Source organism: Mixophyes fleayi, chromosome 7 (genome assembly GCF_038048845.1).
Source record: "Mixophyes fleayi isolate aMixFle1 chromosome 7, aMixFle1.hap1, whole genome shotgun sequence".
Classification (NCBI taxonomy): domain Eukaryota; kingdom Metazoa; phylum Chordata; class Amphibia; order Anura; family Limnodynastidae; genus Mixophyes; species Mixophyes fleayi.
The window spans coordinates 93,924,474-93,947,051 of record NC_134408.1 but is presented as its reverse complement, the minus strand read 5'-3'; the positions used below and the strand labels follow the sequence as shown (position 1 = coordinate 93,947,051).

Sequence of the window (22,578 nt, the reverse complement as noted above, 5' to 3'; positions counted from 1 at the left end):
GTTCCTTGTGGTAAACTGTATATTATAATAATAATAATAATAATAATATAAAAATGTACCCCTACTGTAAATGTAGATATGTTGGAAAAATCCCAAAGGAACTCTTTTTATATTGTGCTGAAATAAGTATACATTACAATATCATCTTACCCCTTATAATCTCAGTTATACCCAAGCCTGAACCAATTTATGCATTTATATGCATATATGACAATGTACTGAGACAAATGATATTTTATTTACCGTATATACTCGAGTATAAGTCGACCCGAATATAAGCCGAGGTACCTAATTTTACCTCAAAAAACTGGGAAAACTTATTGACTCGAGTATAAGTCTAGGGTGGGAAATGCAGCAGCTACTGGTAAATTTAACTTTTTATAGATGTTTTCATACTGTGTAACTTTACCTAGATTGCATCACATTAGGCTAATGGCTACCTGGTACACCATTATTATGCCAATTTGCTAATCAATGAACTGTAGACTATGATCCAGGTTTGGGCAACCTTCAGCTCTCCAGTTCTTCTGGACCATAAGCAGCTGCCACTGGCTGAAACTTGTACAACAGGTGCTACAAGTTCTCTAAACCTGATAAATGCCTCCATGACAGCTTACAGAATTCTGCCCTTAATAGTGTCTGGACATCATACATAAAGAGGGGACGTAATTATGAGAACACAGGAATTGTTCTGTAATTCCTTTATAAAGTGTCTTCCTAAGTTTAGTTATACTGAGAGAGAACCATCTCTAGAGTAAATGGTAATGTAAATCCATACATTGCAGTCTCTTATCTGTTTTCTGATGTTAGGCAAACTTTATGTCTCTGCGGGGAATCAGCAGAGGTGCCGATCTAGTGATGATGGCTGACAGTGTGATATTAGCCTCTTGCCTGTGGCGTTGATCAGTGCCGCTAGGTTTGTGCAATTTTTCACTGATGTCGCCTCTTCAGTGGATAATTGGTATTTTAGGTCAGAGAGATCAGCGACAGGGTAGACGTTAAATGGTCTATCTATCTCAGCTCCAGTGTTCCGTAGCGGCAGTAGCAGATTACAGTGTGCCAAGTATGTATGGGAGAGCAAAAGAGGTAAGTGTCAACGATCAATTCCAACTTTAAACTGTATATGACACTCGCGGCAGGTATAGAACCAAGGGTCGGGTAGAGTCAGTCACAGCTCTATTCCAAACTAGCAGCTCTCTATTACTGGCGCTGCTCTTCTCCCTCCCAGCCTGGATAAATTCGGGTAAATAATGCCCTGTCACCCACACTTCTCCTTCGCTGGTTTTTAAGGTGTTTGTTAAACCCCCCGTATAAGTAAGCGCTCCATGCTTGGGGACTAGAGGATGATGCGTCCCAGGCACTGCACTCACCTTTTGGGTCTATCTGGAAGCCGAAGTTGCAGTGAAAAGTGGACACCCGGAGCCCAAGACGCAGACGATCAGGAACAGCAGTCTGCAACGGGACCCGGGAGAACTGCTGCGCATGCGCAGTCTAATGCCGGGCAGCATCTAAAAGAGTGCTCAGCTATTCCCGACGTGGTGTCAGTGGTCACTCTGCACAGGCCGCACCTGCACCACCCACCTTGCCCGCTCTGCTGCAGCCTGCATTGCACTAAATACGGAACCTTCTCTCCCCACTAGGGATGCCGCTCATCTACCTCACCCCGAGCATCACCCGAGTATAAGCCGAGGGGGGACTTTTTCAGCACAAAAAATGTGCTGAAAAACTCGGCTTATACTCGAGTATATACGGTATTAGGTGCTGCAAGGCGGCCACAGCGATGTGCAGTACAAAGGGGGTTAGAACATAAAACAAAATTACATGGGTACTATGACAGGCTGGACCGCCTATGCCACCCTGTCTGTTGTTGCTGGAACCGGCTGGGCTTACTTCGCTACCGTTCCCATACGTTATCCCAAATGCGCCCCTTGCCGCAGTAGGAGCAGCTTACAATGCTGCCACCACTGAGCTCCTTTATGGTGCTCAGAACCACATTCTTTCTGGGTAACTGTCACTGCTAGTGTACTCCTGTGCTGTTACAGTTGGGCTGGTAACTCTGGACCTCTTACTGTGGATCAGGGTTGTGGTGGATGACCCCCCCTCCCCCCATGGATCTCCTCTGGCCTATCACACTGACCAGAGCTGCAGGGTAGCAGGCAGAGCGGTGGTACTGAAAACCTGGGTCCAAACCTGAGGACAGCCGGGAACGGATTAGACACAGGATTACAGCAATATTGAAGAAGTTGTTTTGAGGAAACTGGGTGCTACTAGACTGAGAACTTTGTATTCATCACCCGTTTCTCATGGTTTAATGTACTTTTTAATCCTTGGCCCAGTCTAAGTATATACACCAGAGCATCGGCGTATTATGTGTATTATTATTTCATGTTATTAGGTACATTTTGCCCTTGCTATTACCTGCAGTATTGTATGTAGTATAAATATAAAGAATATTGCCATACTGTCAAAAGCAGTCATTTTGCTTGTGTTAGCTAATGTAATTACCATTTGTCTCAAATGTCTATTGTATGAAGTGCAGCTGAGATTTGGTTTGGGTTTGTAATAAGAACAATGTCTAAGTTAACTAGTTGGCAGCCCATGTTAATTAGCTAGGTCAACAGGTAATCTGAGAGGTGATGAACTTGTAAATGATATACAATGTGCCTCCACAGTAATATATTGGCTGAAATAGCATAGGGAAATGTATCAATATAAATGTTATTGTATCGAAAGGTATCACAGACTTATATTGTGTAACACTGCTGATATAATGCGTCAAAAGTCTTATTGTTTCATGTAAGTGTGCAGTGTCATTCCTTGATGTACTATTGTAACCTCATGTGTAGTGTATCCAGCCAAAACAGCTAAAGTGTTGACTGGGAGACCCCTTCTGTAAGGGGGAGGTTTGAGACATTTGACCCTACTTCCTGTGTATACCGCAAATAATATAGGGAGAGGAGAATGCCAGGGAAGCTATGCTAGTTTTGAGGATCCTGGTGTACAAGAGATCAGTGAAAAGGACCCTGGGCCAGGCATCGTGGTGCCGCTGGAGGAAACCCTATGAAACCCTACCAGGACAGGGTTGGTGTGAGTCAGTAACCCAGGCTGGGAGACACCATAACTGTTTTGCTAATCGGTAGTGGTAATATTGCGGGAGGGTAAGACTTTGAAAGAGACAGAGATTATTACTTTGGAGTGCTGACTGCAAGAGGCTGCTGGGGGGTACATGCTACCATTTACCCTGTAACTTGTGAACGTCTTGTGGTGTTGTGCTATCATAATAAAGTCTTATTTTGGATATATTCTGGTCTACCCGAGTGAGTTGAATCCCACAGAAGGTAACTGCCATCCCAACTAAGGGTGGTATCCTCACAGTTGTTAAGCAGGGTCTTGAAGCAAAGAGTGATGTTTTATTTTGCCTCAGGTGCCCTTACAAGGACAGTTCCACTGATTAAAGGTATCAGTGGTCAGGTCAGATGGAACATCAGAATGATACATTTCAGTGTACAGTACAGTGCTTTCTATACAGATTTGGACACAGGATGTACCCAGTTTACCAAAACATAGATTTACATGCAACGCAAAGCAAACAATATTTACACTTATCTGTGAAATTCTAGAAACGCTGTGATGTCCTGCATCTTTGTTTTAGACGCAGGAAATCTAGCAGCACATTTTAAATTAAACTTTCCTGTCTCCAAGTGAAACCTCACACATCAAAAGGCCTGATTAGCATTAGACCTTTTGTTCCAACAGTTGCAGAAAACACATTCCCAAAGAAAGGTATAAACGTCTAACAAGTAATTTCCCCACATCACAATACACAGCAGACTTTCTAAACAAAGGCTCATTGTATCAGATATATACATAAAAAATAGGCATTTGCTTTAGAAAGGTTAAAACAGAAAAAAAGAATTTTCTACCCTGGTCTCAGAAAGAACGGTTTCCCTTACCAAAATATACACAATATCAAAAATAAGTGCATGTGCAATTATATAAATAAGCATTCTGTGCTATTTCCTTTACATAAATTTATACCATAAGTTATTTGAGTGATCCAGTCACAGATACATACAGATAAGAACAATGGGTTCAGATAAAATAATGTATGGATGCAATTAACAGCACAAATCTCATGGCATACACAAACAATTCAGTACAATTCAAAACAGGGAGAAAGGACAACTGAGAATGTATAGACATGAAAGACAGAGTAGAGACAATGAGGTAGCGGAGCCTGCCCATGAGAGCTTATTTTCTAAAGGGAGGGCATGAAAGACAAAAGGAGCAAATGGCATAGTCATGTTCCCTTTGGTGCAGACTGCATGATACTGAGGCCTAGATTGGGCTATTGTGGTACAGGGTCCTGAAAGGTCCAAATGGTGCAAGGGCCTATCTGGGCAACATCCAGGGTGGGGCAGGTGCCTTGATGGTGTGTGGGCCTAGGTAGTGTACAAGTCCGGATGGTGATAAGGGCGGTATGGCAGTGGTAAAACAGCAAAGCAACACTATGGCTTGATCTATTTTATTTTTTTTTAGCTTTTTTTGTTTGTTTTTTTTTTTCTTTCTGCATTTGTTGGCTTTTGCTGTTAAGTCTGGTCTCTTCTATTACACTTTTTAAAGAAGTACCAATCAATGGTTAAAAAGGTTTTCTTTCACACTACATTCCTGCAGCTTTTAAATGGCTTGTTGCAGAATTTTGTACACAAACATTAAATTTTGTTTTTTGGAAAAGTGCATGTCTTCTTCACTACCACTCAATGCATTTTCATCTTTCCATTGAAGTCAATGGAAATGCCTTGCAACAACTGTCAACACTTTGACCTCAAGTATTGATCAAAAGCTTAAAAACAAACAAAACACATTTGATTCAAATGCTGGGTTAACGTATTGCAAATGTGTTATAAATGCTTACTTTTAAATGCTGTATAGTCCATTAATTCCAATGTGCTCAATTTTGCCCACAATAACCACAGATTTTAATGTGGTGTTAATCTGATTTTAGACTGTCCTTCAACACTGCATTTTTCTTTGCTGAAGGAACTCTTGCATTAATGAAATTCAAAATTTAAAACTTTTTGGGCCCACAGAAGGAGGCGGTTTAAGAAGTGGATTACATGCTCAAAAGTTTGAGGTTCATTTATAACTGAATTTTTAATGTTTGTGTTTGCTGTGGGCCATTGTACTTACTCCAGAGGTAACATTGATTGCTATGAAAAACTTGTACATTTAACTTAATGGTGCTGTAAATGGTGTTAAGCTGGGAACACATGTATGCAATTATCTTGCAGATCACATGATTCACAGCTGTTTTTCAGATATTGCAAGTTAATACGCTCCCATGGTTGTGTTTTATTGTAACAAAACATATTTCCTATGTTGATTTGGTTTTCTAAACTTCCTAAAAATCACCATCAATGATGAAATGATATTGGGCATATGGGGACGTGTATGCACTCGCAACCAGCAGCGTATATATCTGTAGAGTGTACAGAGTCACAATCTCTTCAGCAGGTGGTTATGATGGATGAAGAGCACAGATCTGAATGTAAATTGTGTAGGTGTGTACAAATGAATCGGCATGCTGATTAGAACTTTCATTCATTGGGGAAATCATTAACGATATCTCATCTGAAGTGTGATTGTATAGGTGTGTACCCAGCTTTATTTTAGAGATATAAGCACAGGTTCTGCTTCAACAAATCTTCTATAAATAAATAGCTCAAAGCTAGAGAATAAAATGGAAATCTAATTTCCTTTAGAAAGATATAAAAGGCTGATGACTCCATATTGTACTTATCTATATTACAAGATCACTTTGAAATGCATATGACAGATTGTAGATGGATTTGTATTTCTTGTAAAGTCAGTGGCAAATATTTAATGCTTATTTTTAAATTACCTTAAATCTGCATTGCTGTTTGTTTTTTTGACAAGATGTCACGGGACCCTAGCAAAATTGCTGCAATGCTAACGACTGCGCCACATTGCTGCTTTAATCCATTTCTAATCGTTTTGACCTCTTGTCAAGCAATTTTTAGAAATAAATTTTGAGGGGATATTAAAAAAGAGGAATGGTTGTTTTGCCTTTAACCCCTTAAAATTCAGTTTTACAACATTATCTTAGTAAAATGTGGATGTTGTTTAGACAGTAAAATATCACTTTTATAGAATGCATGTAGTAGTTTATCGTATTTGTTTCTAACAAAGTCTGCACTCCTTATTTAAACTAGAAAACTGTACGTTTTGAATATAATCTATAAAAACCTATTTCTTAAAGCATGGCAAAGCCTCTTAAAGGAATAAACAAATAAACCCCCAAACTCCTTTTTGCAACCCAGGGATTTTAAGATTCTACCACTGTTGCATAATGTGTATGTAAATATCCCTATATCATAGAACGCATGGGTCATTCTACTACCTTGGTCAACATTACACCCCTCCAGATAAAGCTCTGCTACCTAAATATGGGAAGGCACAAAGAATGGTTACATATGATACAATTCACAATGTGACTGTAAGATATATAACATATTTCACCAACTGCTGCTACCTTAGCTAGACTTTCAGTTTTTGCAAGCCTATAAGATCTTGATCTCTACATAGTATGGTAATCTTACGATCCTTCATATGTCTAGGATACAGGGATACAAGATGTGAATAATTTAATGTCATTTCAGTTTTTTCTTAGTCATGCTTTAACCCTGGGAAGCTCTGCATGTACATTATTGTTGTAATGTTCTTATTCTGTATGTGTGAAAATTGTGGAAATAAAGAATATAAAAGGTCATGAAAACCTAATACTTCCAGAAATACATTCAAGTTTATGCACCAGCAAAGAATATTCTATGTTTGAATAATTCTTGAAGAGCAAAAGATGGATATATTGCACAAAAGAACACATCTGTAAAACATTGAAGACAAATGTTTCTCTTAATCAGGTGATAAGCCGCCACCGCCTTCGTCCAGTCCATCCAGTTTAATTCGGCGCACATCCTCCTTAGATACTCTGGCGGCTCCTTATCTCTCTGGACAGTGGCCTCGGGAACATGGGCAGACAGCGCCATGCATGAGAGATAAGTCTACTCAGGTAATTTACATGGTTTGTCTCTGCTGTGTTCCATTGCTGTGGCGGGCAAGCCCCACTCATCCTGTGCACCCAATCTTGATGTTTATCTTCACCACTTGAAGTATGAGAATTTTCTTTCACAGTGAAAAGAATAACTTGTACATACCATTGCAATGTAAAAATGACTCTTCAGCAAGGCTTTCCTATGTGTTTGCTGTCTGCATCTATCACTGTTAAAATCTGCTGTTCGTTCAGTACAGGAAAGCTAGAAAGTGACTTCGCTGGGAAAGGTGAAAATCTTTCCCAGTTATGTCACTTTCTGGCATTCCCAGCCCTGAGTTCAAAACCCAGCTTCAGTACATTACAAAATAGGGGTTTCCAGCCCTTATTGTTGGTGGCATCTAACTGGGTGGTTGACATTCACAACTGCTAAAATCTGCTGCATAATATTTGCTTGAATTCAACAGCATAGGTATGTTTGGTTAAAGCATAGGCATTTTTACATCACGATGGTAGGCATGCTTTAATGTAATATTGTTTATTCCTGTCCAGTAATTTTCAACTGCTCGGTATGAAAGTTGGGAGAAATATCAGATTGCACCAAATTTAATCTACACAAGTGTAGCAGTTAGTTCTACTTTAATAAAGTCACATTTGTGATGTAATACATATATAATGTATCCTGAATTTAAGTTCTACAGTTTTGGCTTTTGTGGAGAATTACTGTATTGATATGCCCTAAGGCATTGGGTATTGAAAAGTGCTACTTAAAAGTATAGACAAAACCTTTTTGTCCTTGCTTTCTTAGAGTGTTAGATGCGTGCTCATTAGCGCGTATTGAAGATTTCCTGCAGCATAATGCACTTAATGAGATCTCAAAGAACACCTTTGTATTTTAGCGACCCTCAAGAGTGCAGGCATTCTCAAAATTGGCACACATCAAAGCTGTTGTGTGTACTAGTCCATTTGTAGCTTTTTATTTTTCGGTTATCCGCATCAAATCGCATTTGAGGGTCTTTAGGAGTACACGATAAATGTTTAAAATTTAGCCTGTCTGTGCAATTCTTTATAGTAGGCAGGATTGTCCTGGAGGCAGAGAGAATTCTGTGGTGGTAAGTAAACGGGTTAAGGAATTTACAAAAAATGCTTCATGGCAGGTTATTTATTGATTATAGCCAGTAAATAGTGGTGTGGGACACATTATTATTTTTTTATTTTAATGCAGTCATCCGATTTATAAATGTATCATTTTTAAAGCGTTCCTGAAGCCTGCAAACAGTGGTAGCAGCCATTCAATGGACTTAAACTAATATTGATGAGATGCAACTCATCCATTCTCTAGGAACCAGTGCCTTGTGGGTATTTGGGTAAGAATGAATAAAAAAAATAGTCTCTAACATTACTTTACTGCAACATTCGCACTTTATGATCAGCCCTCTATATTAGGGCCTGGATTTTATTAACGCCTTTTTTATGTGTAGGTTTCTGTGATGCATCATATAATATTTTAATGGGCACAGCGACTGCTTTGGATGTTGAGTGTACATGAGTTGAGAAGTCATAGTAGAAATTGTTCTGCAACTTTCATTGATCTGCTGGTTTTACAGGACATTTTTTTTTTTCTTTTTCTTTCTTTAAATAAACTTGACTATGGGAATATTTTGTGTTGCAGTTCTCTAAAAAGATTCAGCTGACAGGCCAAGTGAGTTTGGTGCAAATTATTGTGTTGCTTAACTGGTTTGAACTACACATACCAATTAAACAATACCCCACTAAATCTTTCTAAGCATGCACTAATTAAGTGACGCGTACATATTTTATAATCTAAAAATGTTTTTCTTTTGTTTGTTTTTTGTCTTTCTTCATACCAAATGCAGACCGAGAATGCTTGGGCTGAGGAGTACGCTGAAAAGAAGAAAAGCTCTCACAAGCGATCTGCGTCCTGGGGCAGCAACGAGCAGCTGAAAGAGGTTAGACAGCTGCTATTTGCTGAATAGTGGACAGGCCCTCTGCCTTCATGTATCAGTTCTTGTGTGGTCACCTATTCTTCAAAACAGGCAGTTGGGAAGAATGCACAGTGAATGCTGCCCATTGTTATGAATTATGGATTTTGTGTTTTGGTGCATGGCTGGTATTCAATTAATATTACATTTTCTGTGATTATGATATGTGGCAAAGAATGCTTTGATTCCCATTTTTTTTACCTTCAGTAGAATATAATTTTGTACGTTGAAAACTTGCACTTTATTAGTTTTTATTTTTTTAAGAACTTTATCAAAATACCAACACACAATTTACACAAAGTGAGAACCGAAAAAGACCATAGTAAATTACATTGTTCAAATCCTTCAGGGACTGTGTAATAGCCAGAGCTGATGCACAAGTGTACGTTAAAAAAACCAAGCAGGTTACACATATACTTAATTGGTCTGAAATGTTACAATATCTCTAATAGATGTATTAGAGTGTGAGGTCTTTTTTTTTATTTTACTATTATGTCAGGAGGGAGGAAGGGGGGGAGGGGGCTCTACTAAGACCTAACATGGGACTCCTGGTGGCAAATGGTCCAATGGTGAAGGGGCCAAAATCGGTATTGGAGAACAGTTAGAACAAGTTGTAAGTAAAGAGTTGAAATAGCCTGGGAATGAGCGCTAGAAGTGTGCGATCGTGAGGGGTCATTATTTGTGAACTAATTGACTTCATTTGTTTTTAAAACTGTTAAAATATATTTTCTAGTGTATAGTCCAGTTAGTGTCGTAAGATGTACAATACTTTATATATTTTTTTTTAAATAAGTTTTTATTGAGGTTTTTAGCAACAAACACAGGTTATACATATGTATTTTCAACAGTATTCGTTTTGGATGGCGTGTGATAAAGAAATTTTAACAACATAACACTAAGTCACAATACTTTATATTTAAGCAGTAACACCTTTTAATTGTAGGAACAGGTGTGTGATTTTCTGGCCTCTGTTAGTTGTTTTTTAGACAAGGTTTTCTTTTCGAGCCAAGAAATTTGTTTGGGGCGACTACCTTTGCCTCCATGCTAGTGTGCAAGTCATATTTTAGTATGCTTTGGCATCCTCTGTAGTTACTTTATTGCTCAATTATGCTAGTGAATATGTTGTTTACTCAGAATATAAAACCTATCTATTTGGTAGTGGATGCCCCTCACTTCAATTGGTATGAATTGCTTTATTGATGAGTGCATACACATTTTACTTAGTGTTAACAGTGGAGCAAATGATGAAAGCTGGTATTTTTTTTAGCACTGTACCTTAAAGGAGTAGTTAGTGTGTACACAATTTTACATCCAGATAATGTGATACTGTCCTAATGTGCCATTCCTGCACTCTTTCATGATATTTTATAATGCCCTTTACTATGACATGTGATTTTTTAAGGAATTTGTAAGCTGTGTCAGACTTGTTTCGGTGATGGTTCAGTTTTTAAATGTTCTCTTACAAAAATAAAAATTACATTTAAATGTAAATATGGTTTGTTTTACATCAATAGCTAAAATCTATTGTGTTCTTTCATTAGATTGCAAAATTACGTCAGCAACTTCAAAGAAGTAAACACAGTAGCAGACACCATCGGGAAAAGGAAAGACAGTCTCCCTTCCATGGCAACCACACTGCTATTAACCAGGTAAAGAATGACACTGCCTGGTGAGCTTTGCAAGAGGTGATACCATGGAAACCAGCTATGATTTCTCCATGAAATAATGTAACAGACTGGTCCACATTTTGAAACCATTTGCATGAATGTGTTAGGGTGCTTAATTTAATATTATAAATTTTATATAATAGTATTGTAATAAGAAATAGTTATTTCTTTCAGTTTGGCACTTCAGGTGTTAAAACACCATGGGGTAAATGTATTAAAGTCCGTTTTTCTCAACTCGCCGGGAATTGGCGAGATGACAGCTAAAATTTAAAGCGGCGCTGCCTTGTAAAGGCAAGTTTCCCTTTACAAGGCAGCGCCGCTTTAAATTTTAGCTGTCATCTCTCCGGGAATTTACCCCCATGTGTGTTACTGTTTAGATATGTCATGTCAGCTTTTGATCTAAATATATTGCCTAACATTAACCTTTCCTGTTCTAGATAAAGAAAAAAAAATTATTTCCCTTCAAAAATATTGTGAAGTGATTATTCTACCTTAATGTAGCAGATTCTCCTTGCCATTTATTTATATAACAATTAGATGGAAAATTAAAATAGTATTGTATTCCTAATAGAGGCACTTAACCAATGTTATCGCTGTGCTTCAGCAAGCATCTATGGAGGAGAATGTGAGATGTTAAGAAACGCCAATATGTCTCCTGAGCATTTGTTTTGTAAGCGTCATGGCTTGCTTTTGTAGTTGTTTGTACTTTCACAAAGTAATCTTCATGGATTGGTTTAGTGCAGTGATGGGCAACATGCGGCCCTCTGAGTCTCCACCTGTAGCTCCCAGCTCCTTACTGCTTTATCGTCAGATTTGTTTGTTATAGTTTGTAACACTGTTTAAAATGCTCGGCCCTTTTAAAGATTTAGAAGGCTGCCCATGTGGCACTTGAAGTTTATCAGGGTGCCGATCATTGGCTTAGTTTCTAAAATGTCCTTATGTTTATTGATATTGAATCACACTTAATTTTATCATTTACATACCTGATGAATAAGCAATTGGTAGGGGAAGGCTGGTTTATTGTTAACTATGAGCCAATGAATTCCTAGGATTTATGCAAAGTTTTACAACCTGTTGCTTCTAAGCATACTTGATCTGCCGGGAGTAGACACCTCATTCTAGAAAGTCTAATTCAGGAACAGATAATCCTTTGGTTCTGTGTGTGTGGGTGTTCTCTACATAGCAATCAACCAAGCAATATGATCTCCACTTATAGATCACAATAAGCTGTGAAATCACTGTGATAAGGTAAGGAACTTCCGTAACTTTTGTTTATGCCAAGCTACAACAGTGTTTGTTCTGAACACGCAGTTCAGAGTATCTGCTTTATTCTGTAAGTGGACTACAATGTAAGTCTTGTTCTGTAACTTGGATGTACTATTCATCTACACAGTTTGAAGTATTGTGAATTTAGTTTAATTTCAAGATTAGTGCATCTGGTTTTCCCTCTTTCTCCAGGGCACACATAGTATGGGCTGATACCCAATAGAACTTACAAGAGAAACTTAACAGGCTGTAACTACTTTGATGTCCTGAGAAAAGGGATTGACTTTCTTTGTGAAGCATCACTAGACACGATTGCCCTATCTGCCAGTAGCATGGCTTCATCTGCTGTGATTGCACTGGGTTCATAACTTCATGGGTCCCAGGGACCCATAATTTAAAATATTTCAAGTGCCACTTCACTATTAATGTGTCCATTCCCTTATAGTTCACATATTATACGCTGGTTATATGTGGATGGTATATCAGTAATGGCAGTACTGGCTCCAGTGACACTGACTATATCTACAGATATTAGTCATGTCACCCACCTGTCTCCCTGTAACACACAGCCTGCACTGACTGATCACATCATTGGGAGACCTCATGAAGACTAATCTATGTCATTACAGCTGTATTGGTTATGTGTTATTAAACAACAGGGTTCATCAGATAAACACAATCAGTATTGTGCACTAACACGTAGGAGGTTGTTGGAAATTTTTTTGTTTAAGTCATGTCTATCATGTAAAAAATCTGCATGTAAACTGCACAGGTACGCAGTTACCGTTTGGCTGCTGTAATCTGACTTTGAGCAGCAATTAGATGCTTTTCTGAACACACCGGAGACTGGAAGCTAAACTGTTTGTCTATGAATAAGTACACCGCAGCCAGTGGGGCAGCTGGGATACAAGTAAACTGCCAGAAGGTTGGACGCCTCTGTCACTGCCCGATCCTCTCCGCCTCACACTGATCAGTGTGCACGTCTCTGCTGCCCCCTAAGGGGGAACAGACTCTACAGCAGCGCCCGTTGGCGGGTAGCAGTGTGTCCTGTGTGACCCGATTATTTATATAAATGAGTCCCTTAACAGTGTGTCTTTGGGTGCCATAATCAAAGAATCATTTGGCCATGCTTTCCTTTTCAAGGCACTTTTTAATTGGAAGATAAAGTTGATCCAAAAGATTAGCCGGGTTGGAGCAAATCTTATAATATGGCTGAAGTTCAGAGAACAAGGGCTTTCCCTTTCTTGTCCCTTCAACAGCACTTCAAGGGAGAAGGTAGCTATTGGCATTGAAAGCAGTATTATAGGCAATATAGTGCCAGTACTTCCAGACAACCTTTCATCACCATCATCATCATTTATTTATATAGCGCCACTAATTCCGCAGCGCTGTACAGAGAACTCATTCACATCAGTCCCTGCCCCATTGGAGCTTACAGTCTAAATTCCCTAATATAGACACACTCACACAAAGACAGACAGAGAGGGAGACACTAGGGTCAATTTTTGATTGCAGCCAATTAACCTACCAGTATGTTTTTTTGGAGTGTGGGAGGAAACCGGAGCACCCGGAGGAAACCCACGCAAACACAGGGAGAACATACAAACTCCACACAGATAAGGCCATGGTTGGGAATTGAACTCATGACCCCAGTGCTGTGAGGCAGACGTGCTAACCACTAGGCCACTGTGCTGCCCTATCACCATCATCATCAACATTTATTTATATAGCGCCAGCAAATTCCGTAGCGCTTTACAATTTGGAACAAACACTGATAAGACAATACTAGGTAATACAGACAGAGAGGTAAGAGAACCCTGCTCGCAAGCTTACAATCTATAGGACAATGGGAGTTAGAAACACAAGGGCATGTGCTACATCATATTGCACAATGGACCAGCTAGAACGCAAAGGTAAAAGTATTGAGTGGGCTGTGTGTGTTGCAATGTTGGTCAGAGGGTTGTTGTCTTAGCAGTGTAGAGGATGGTAATAGGGTAATCTAGGGAAATTAAGATGGTGGTTGAGGAATATCATAACCTTGTCTGAAGAGGTGTGTTTTCAGTGAACGCTTGAAGGTTTGAAGACTAGAGGAAAGTCTTATTGTGCGTGGGAGGGAATTCCACAAATTGGGTGCAGCCCGGAAATAATCCTGTAACCGAGAATGGGAGGATGTGATGAGAGTGGAGGAGAGACGTAGATCTTGTGCAGAACAGAGGTGTCGAGTAGGGAGATATTTTGAGATAAGTGAGGAGATGTATGTCGGTGCAATTTTGTTGATGGCCTTGTATGTTAGTAGAAGAATTTTATATTTGATTCGTTGATATACAGGCAGCCAATGTAGAGACTGACAGAGTGGCTCAGCAGAGGAATAACTGTTAGTAAGGAAAATCAATCTAGCCACTGCGTGCAAAATAGATTGTAGGTGTTCAAGTCTGACTTTCGGAAGACCAGTAAGGAGGGAATTGCAATAGTCAATGCGGGAGATGATGAGTGCATGAATTAATGTTTTTGCGGTGTCTTGTGTCAGATATGTGCGTATTCTGGAAATACTTTACTTTCTTTTAGGAATAAGGAGCGGAGGCTTGGGCTGAAGCCTTCTCAATCTCCATTGAGTTCTGTGGGTGGCATAATTTCAAATTCTGTAGAAGTTTAAAGATCGTATAGAATTGGTGAAGTCCATTCTTCACACAATGAAGCAGCAAAACTTTCTTACCTCCATAAATCTGCATGACTCAGGTCTGCCCATCTACATCTTCTTCTATTCCCCTTTATCAAGGTGCTAGTTGCTCTCTAGCTCCCAGGGGAAAGGTGAGTGAGGAACCTCACTTGCCTCTGCTCACGTGTCTGTAGAGCAAAAAAGCATCTTCACAAAACTACTGGTGTTAAGGGATGAAGACAGCATGGTAGGCAAAAACAGTGTAGCAAAATATCTCATCATATCCCAGGTTCATCCAGGGAAATAGTCATTGCACAAAGAAATTGTTGAAATTGCCATCTGGAATAAGTTTTATGGCGAGTATTTGGAACACCAAAGCTTATCATCTGTGGTTATTCAATAGCTTGGAAGTGCTCCAAGAATAGCCTTGGGTTGTGACCTGAAGATCAGTTCAATTTCCTACTAGAACCTATGGCGCACCGTATGTCAACTTAAATCTGATAACCTATATAAATTGTACTTATCACCCAAATAAAAAAATAAGTGATACACTTTAAATAAAAATATAATACATTATAAAAAGAGCCAATTGCAAACCAAATGGGGCCAAAAACGCTGCTGTAAGGGGCTGTGTAGACAACCAAATGAAGAGTGATGAAAGGGAAATACAGTGCAGTAGATGGTCATCTTCTGTGCTATGTTTCCCATTTTCTTGTATTACTGAAATCAGCTCTACTGCTACGGGAACCAATTCTGCATCCAATTCCAGACATTCCTTTTTTTTTTTTTTTTTTTTTTTCTTCATATTAATGGTGTGGAGTGTTAGCTGAGGTGCAAGGGGAGTCTCTGACAAGGTGATTGAAATGCTTCTAGCTGGAAAACAACTCTTCCTCTTTATTATAGGAGATAGATATATTTCTTTCATATTTTATTGGTTTTGAGGTCTGTTCTCATGGGAGCTCTATCAACAATATGTCTTTTTTTTTTTCTAGAGGGAGGCTTACTAAAGCATTGAATAGTATCTAGTAGTGGACAGGCTTCTCTACTTTCAGTCGCCATATCTGTATTTTTCTTCCATTACAGGCAGCTATAGCTAATAGCTCTAAATAATTGTCCGAAGAGCCACTGAGGAAACAGTGAAATTCGAAATACAATATGAAATATGCTCTGTTTACAGAGTAAATCAATCTGCAGGTTGTAGTGAGCAACATTCTGATTCTGAGCTGTCCTACTAGTGTTAATATAAGGAAACCCCCCCCCCCCCCCCCCTCCCCTCCTAAGCAGTGCCTTTATTCTCTAAGTGATAAAACAGACTGCACGCTGGACGAGTGTTATTTCCAAAATAATTATATGGAATATTTGTCTCATTGTACGTTTACTAGCAAAATTTCACATTTCTTTAGTGAAAATTGTCATTGAGTGCAGAATTTCCCCTATCCTTTTTTTTTCTTTTTCTTTTTGTTCCCCATCGCATAACAGAAAACGGTGACCATAGTTTACTCGGAGATGGACTGATGATATAGATATCATCCCTGCCCCATTGGAGCTTACAGTCTAAATTCCCTAATACACACAAAGACATACAGATTAGGGTCAATTTTGATAGCAGCCAATTCACTCACTAGTATGTTTTTGGAGTGTGGAAGGAAACCGAAATACCCAGAGGAAACCCACGCAAACACAGGGAGAACATACAAACTCCACACAGATAAGGCCATGGTCGGGAATCGAACTCATGACCCCAGTGCTGTTAGGCAGAAGTGCTAGACACTAAGCTACTGCTGCCCTATCTATCTCTCTATCTATCCTCTCTTTCCAAAGAATGCATAATTACAAGTAGATTGTACAAAACCCTGTTTTGTACTGTTTCAGAAGCTTTTGCGAAGTTAAATAAAATATTCTACACCTTATGTTACTGTGTCAGACACTTGTAAAATCATGTTGACTCATGCTCAAGTTGTTGTCAAAATATTATTCCTTGGCAATACCTACTGTAATTTCCCCACAGAATGTGTCATCTGTACAGGTCTATATAGCTAGATGTAGAAAAGCAACATGTCAGATACCTTGGTGTTGGCTATAATTATAGCTCATACCTTTTTTTATTTTAAATGCATTAGTGATATTAATTGGCTGCATCTTATATTTATAATAAAAACCTGGAATGCAGTCTAGTTGCTGAATTTCTGTTCCTGAATAATTCTCTACTGAACTAAACAGATTTTAATTTTCTAAAGAAGCAGCAATTGTATGAATGCTGCTTTATAGCATATGTAGCTAACTGTTTGCTGTTCTACTTTCTACCAAAAGCACAATTTCACAGTTTATTATGCAGGCTGTCTTTGTGCCAGTATGTTTCAGAATATGCAGATATTTTAACAACTAAACAGTGTTTGTCTTCCCCAAACAGAAGTAGTGGGCCCCAAGAGATGGTGTCCTTTCTACTTTGTATTCTGAAAGTGTTTACCCCCTGCTGGGTGCCACAGATTTACCATACACATAAGCCCCAAATGCAGGTTACCAGCTGCCACTTGCATAAAGCCCAATCTGTATCGCTAGCACTCTACACTAGCTTAAGTGCAACGGTCTAGAAAGATCCCCCTGCAACGTTTTTTGTTATATTGCAAATCTGTCTCTTTTTAATTGTAAGATCTTGTATACAACCAAAATGTGCCTTGTTAAGAAGTTGTGAAACTGGGAAATATTTTTTATAATTTTATTTTTAAAAATATTTTTAATGGTTTATTTATCAAGTTTAATTGCTTTATTTAAAAACTTACAAACAAAATGAACCTCTAATTCATTATCTCCCTAACAAACTTGAAGCATAGAAAAATACTGCAGAAATCAACCTCAAAAACCTGAACTTCATTTCAGTAATTGTCAACAACTGAGTAGAGTAAACCTTGTATTGTATACATAATATACATAATATTTGACACAGTCCAGAGAAACATAGAAGGGAATGAGAATTTATTTAGTGTAATTCCTATTGGGCGGTTGGAACTGGGGTCTTCTATCCACACCTTCTATACTTTTTAGAACTTTTGTGGGCCACCTAAGTTAATATACACTGTTTTATGTATATCTTGATTAATGAGGGGGAGGGAGTCATCTTAGGGGCATGCAGCCTGCACTTGAAGGTGTCAGAGCTTTAGATCTGGAATGGTTGAAATTCGGTAATGGGGTTTACTATTTTGCGCCCTGGCCATATGGTATGCAAAAAGTCCCATATCATTACATGACAGAGAGACAGGTACTGGGGGGGTCAATAGCATGTGAAGTGCTATCTGGATAAATCTTAATGCAGTCAGGTCCCTGGCTAGGGTTAATGTCTGTGAAAGAGGCTCTCGGGCCTTATCTCATTATTCTGCTGTTAGTACAGGTATATCCACTTGCCACTTTCTAAAACCTTTGGAGAGATGCAAGCACCTTAGTAATGAAAATAATGGGCCAATGGGAACGTTGTTTTTTTTCCAAGCAACAAGGGCAACCTCCAGACGAATAAGAACGTTAAAAGAACAATACAAATGGTTAAACATATAAATACTATTGAGAACAGCAGAAAGAAAAGAATGCAAATAAAATGGTTACACTCAATCTTTGTAGTAAAATTAGATTGGGTACAGTGGTTATATCATTTGAGTTTATTAAGGAAGCTAATTGAGGATCTTAAAGTACCCAACAGTGTAAGGAATACTTTGCTTGATAGAGGTCTCCTTGGTTCTGCTATAGAAGTGCCTGAATATACTAAAGTCATTTTCTCCAGTTATCACTGCATCTGAATGTGAGGTGCCCTTCTTTCAGACATTCCTGATACTCGGCTGATTTCCACACACGAGTACAAGGGAAGCGTTCAAGACTTTGGCAGCACAATTCTTCTTGTCTGTTAATAATCAGCACTCGCTGCTGCAAATCTCTTGGATCAAAAATGCAAAGGAAGAAATGTTAGCAGTGACAATGATACTGAATTTGACTAGATTACAAAACAAGCAACATCCTTAGGATGTGGTGTTGGAAAAGTAGTTGCAGAATACAGAACATCTCCAGGTGTTTGATCCTGGAATGCAGTCTGGGACTCTGCCATGCATATCTCTTCCGCCTCATGGTGGTAAGGCCTTTACGCAACTTCTGGTGCATTCTTTTGCTTGCTTAAGATTTTCCCAACTTTTGTAGCTTGTGAAAGAAACTGCTCTGACCAAATCAAGACATTGACTAACAAACTTCTCTCAGCTTGAGTAAACCTTCAGTTTAAATAAATTCATGAAAATGGTGAAAATTAGAAATTGCAGAAACTGCTGATAGGTCAGACTGAAAAGGAAAAAGTTTCATGATGTGAAAATAATTTTATCCAATTAATCCATTCCCACATGTATTTAAATAACTATTTTACAATGTTAATGATTTGTAGCTCCATTTGTAGAAAAAATTAAACTTAAAATAAAAAAAAATACTGTCTGGATAAGCTAAATTTAAAAGAAGAAAAAAAAAAAGTAATGTCCCAAATATGGTCTTATGAGCAGATTTTTACTTAATTACATGTCTAAAGTAGCAATGTGAATTTAGATTTGCAAAGAGTGCTAAGAAAATAAGTATTGCATTTAAACACTTCAACCCACAATAGTTTTGGGGGTTTTGTTTTCAATGCTTTACAATTTCCAGAATCTGCAACAGCCTCCCCAAAGATCACAGTTAAAGCATTTTAAATTGGCAAAAAACAAAAAAGTGTTTTGTTTTTTTTCCCTCTGATGTATAATGTTGAATATTTAAAACTTAATATATTCTCCACAGACCTCCATGTCGAAGAATGTTCTTACTCCAATGACAATACCCATCACAAAGTCATCTGGGTCTCGGTTTCGGAACAGTGTAGAGGGATTGAACCAAGAGATTGAGATCATCATTAAGGAAACTGGAGAGAAAGAAGAGCAGCTCATGGTAAGTGCAGATTCCTTTTCACTTTGGAGCCATATCCCAGTTATTGGTTCTTGATGGTAATTTGTCTTACCATTGAGAAGGCTCTATTCACTTTTCTCCGCTGCACATGGAATCAAGAAGCATTTTTATTTTAAGATTTCACCCTCCATATTATGGGTTTATTAAGGAGGGTGGGTTGCTCCAATATTCATCTTGAAGCATATATCCTTGTGGTTTCCCAGCATGGAGACTGTTCAGGCCTTCCTGATGTCAATGGGAACATTACAATGAGTTTCCAGCATCTGCTTCCTGAGGTAAGTTGTTACTGTGTGTGGTATTATTTATTAATCTTAAATATTTGTATTGTTTTTTTGTTTTGTTTTTCTAAAGCTTGGAGCACAAAATGCTGTTTTAATATTGAATGTTTTTGTTTACTGTTGAATTTCTGGCCTTTTATCTTTAAAACCTAATGATTCTAGAGCTGTAAACTTCTAAGTAGTGTGATTTTATATAATGCTTTATTTACCCATAGTGTGTGCTTTGTAAATCCTAAATAGTATATAAATATATATTACAGTAATCTGACACATGTTTAGTAAGCATTCCTGAACTTCCATTTTTATTTTTTTAACTAGCCACCTTCATGGCAGCAGAGCTATTTGTTCTTGAGTAATGCCAGTGCTGGAGCCATTGAAATGATGAAGGGAATGTTTGATAAATATTAGTGTATAACAGATTTATTGGCTCACATGTAAGATTGGCAACTTTAAAAATATCCCAGCTTTTGAAAAAGTGTTTTTTTTGAGAGTCTTGTTCCATCATTGACGAATGTTACATATGCATGACAGATTTTTCTATCGACCATTGAAGAAAAAATGTCACCTTTCATATCCCAGCAATGTATATCTATGGATGTTCCTTATAACTAGTACGACGCTGTATTTTTAGGTGCGGTGCTCAATTTAAAGTTACGGAGTCATGCTTGCACTGCATGCATATTTTACAAAGTAAATGTTCACTGACATGGGGTTAATGCCCCAGTGCGATTCCTACACCCAGGTACTCAAAATGATGAAATCAGGAGTGATGGCAGTATTGAACACAAAGCAGATAAATACATATATGCCATGTTTGTGGCATGTCTTCCAATTCAATTTATGGAGCTATGGCATGTCAGAACGTACTTGATTTGCTAATGGATTAAAGGGATAATAGCTTCCCTTTAACATTGTGAAGTTTGACAGTCTTCGTCTGTAACCATCAAAAATGGCAGAATAAGTCGCTTGTACATTTGCGACGCATGTCAGGCGGTTTCGCTTGCTGGGATTTTTCCCTTTTGCTCATGTTGGTATTTGTTTCGTATAAAAGTTATTCTATCAAATCTATTATAGTAATTTACAAATGTTCTTCTCTAGGTGGAGCACTTCAATGTGGAATGTGCTTGTTAGATCGTTGCTTAATATTGACTTAATGCATGTTGTTCCTCTCATTTATTTTGTCCCCTTTGCTTCCCTCACTTAACCCAGCATTAGTAGATCAGCAGATTTTGGTTGTGCTGCTGATTATCTTTACCTACAATCACATGGTTCACAGAACTGTGCCATCTCCCTATGCCATACTGAATTAGTCCTTTCCCTGGGCCTAGACCAAGGTGAGATCTGGCCAGCCCATTCCAGATACCAAAGGAAGGCTAGGGAAGGAATGTAATTATTAACTCCTACTGTAAGCAGTCCCATCATAACCGGACAGTGATAGCGCTCCAAAACTAACTCAAGATAGGAGTTGCGTATATGGGCTCCTAGATAAAATGTTTTTCTTATGGCATTAATGTAAATCAAGTTGATCATATTAGCATATTATAAGCATATGTAATGCCAGGCATACAATCAATTTGTGAAGTATTACTTTGTCTAGTAATGACCCCTTTACTTAAAAGAACACCACTTTGGAGGTTGTGTTTCCTTGTTTATGCACCACCATGCTCTGAGTTAGACCCTGCTGTGTGCATTATGAGATGATTACCAACACGAACAAGATTGACAAGTGGATATGTGGAGATTATAGGACATAATCTAAACGTTCTGCAGATGGAGTTTAGTAGCAGGGTTTTTTAAGACAGAAGCAAAGCTTTGCTGCAGAAATATTACAATTACAATCTTCATTTTTTATGTATTAACATTGCCATTAGATAAATATAAAATGAAAATAGTGTTGATGTGCTTTTAATATAGTATGCTATATTCTTAGTGTTGCAGTTTTAGACCCATAATATTTTATAAACACAATGTTATTTTTTGATTGCTAAAGAAAAATTATCCGCATAATTTTTTTTGTTTTTGTTTTGTATGTTTTGTTTATTTCTTTTATAGCCACAAGACATCCCAGATGGACACCGTGCTCCCCCACCTCTTTCTCTGCGTAGTATAGATACTCAAACTCCCGGAGGAAATGACCGCGGAAGCAACAACAGCAGCCGCTCACATTCAATATCGCCCGCTTCCTTCATTACAATTTCAACCGATTGCAATGCAGAAAGCCCATGCTCAGCTGACGACACACTTGCGGATCCTCGAGACAAAGGTATTAAAATTATGAAATTCTCAATTATTGGATTTGAAAGCAGTACAACCAAAGGTGGAGAGTTGTCCCTAAAAAAGAAGATATTGATTGTTTTGATTGTATCTATGCTTTCATAAGCACAGCAGACTTCCTGTTTTTAAGTAAATTAAGGGGTTCCATAGCCAGCCTTACCGGGCTTGTACTTGGCTGCACTGGAGATGGTCTTCAAACCAATCAGGTTATGGGATCTTTTAAGGATGCTTTTGCATATGATATTAAGACGTTTTTGGGTTCAGTGGCCCTTTTATCAGTTCAATAATGGAAAAGTTGTAGTAGAACATTAAAACTGATATAAAATTGCACATACAGCTAATTTTCATAACCGGAGTGAAATTTTTGTAACAGTTTAGAGGATGTTTTGCTTTTACGTGACTGCAAAAT

At 38.3% G+C, this 22,578-nt stretch overlaps 1 protein-coding gene across 2 annotated transcripts in view; it reads left to right on the top strand.

The window, feature by feature from the left end:
- The window catches only part of FAM117B (family with sequence similarity 117 member B), a 34,207-nt gene that overhangs the window by 5,619 nt on the left and 6,010 nt on the right, over window positions 1–22,578 (top strand). The window contains exons 2-7 of one of the 2 annotated variants that reach the window (XM_075180136.1): window positions 6,942–7,090; window positions 8,947–9,039; window positions 10,614–10,721; window positions 19,453–19,599; window positions 19,821–19,892; window positions 21,948–22,158. In XM_075180136.1, the coding sequence (XP_075036237.1) occupies window positions 6,942–7,090; window positions 8,947–9,039; window positions 10,614–10,721; window positions 19,453–19,599; window positions 19,821–19,892; window positions 21,948–22,158 (780 nt within the window). The remainder of the gene's footprint in view (window positions 1–6,941; window positions 7,091–8,946; window positions 9,040–10,613; window positions 10,722–19,452; window positions 19,600–19,820; window positions 19,893–21,947; window positions 22,159–22,578) is intronic. The other variant, XM_075180137.1, reaches the window with a different exon arrangement.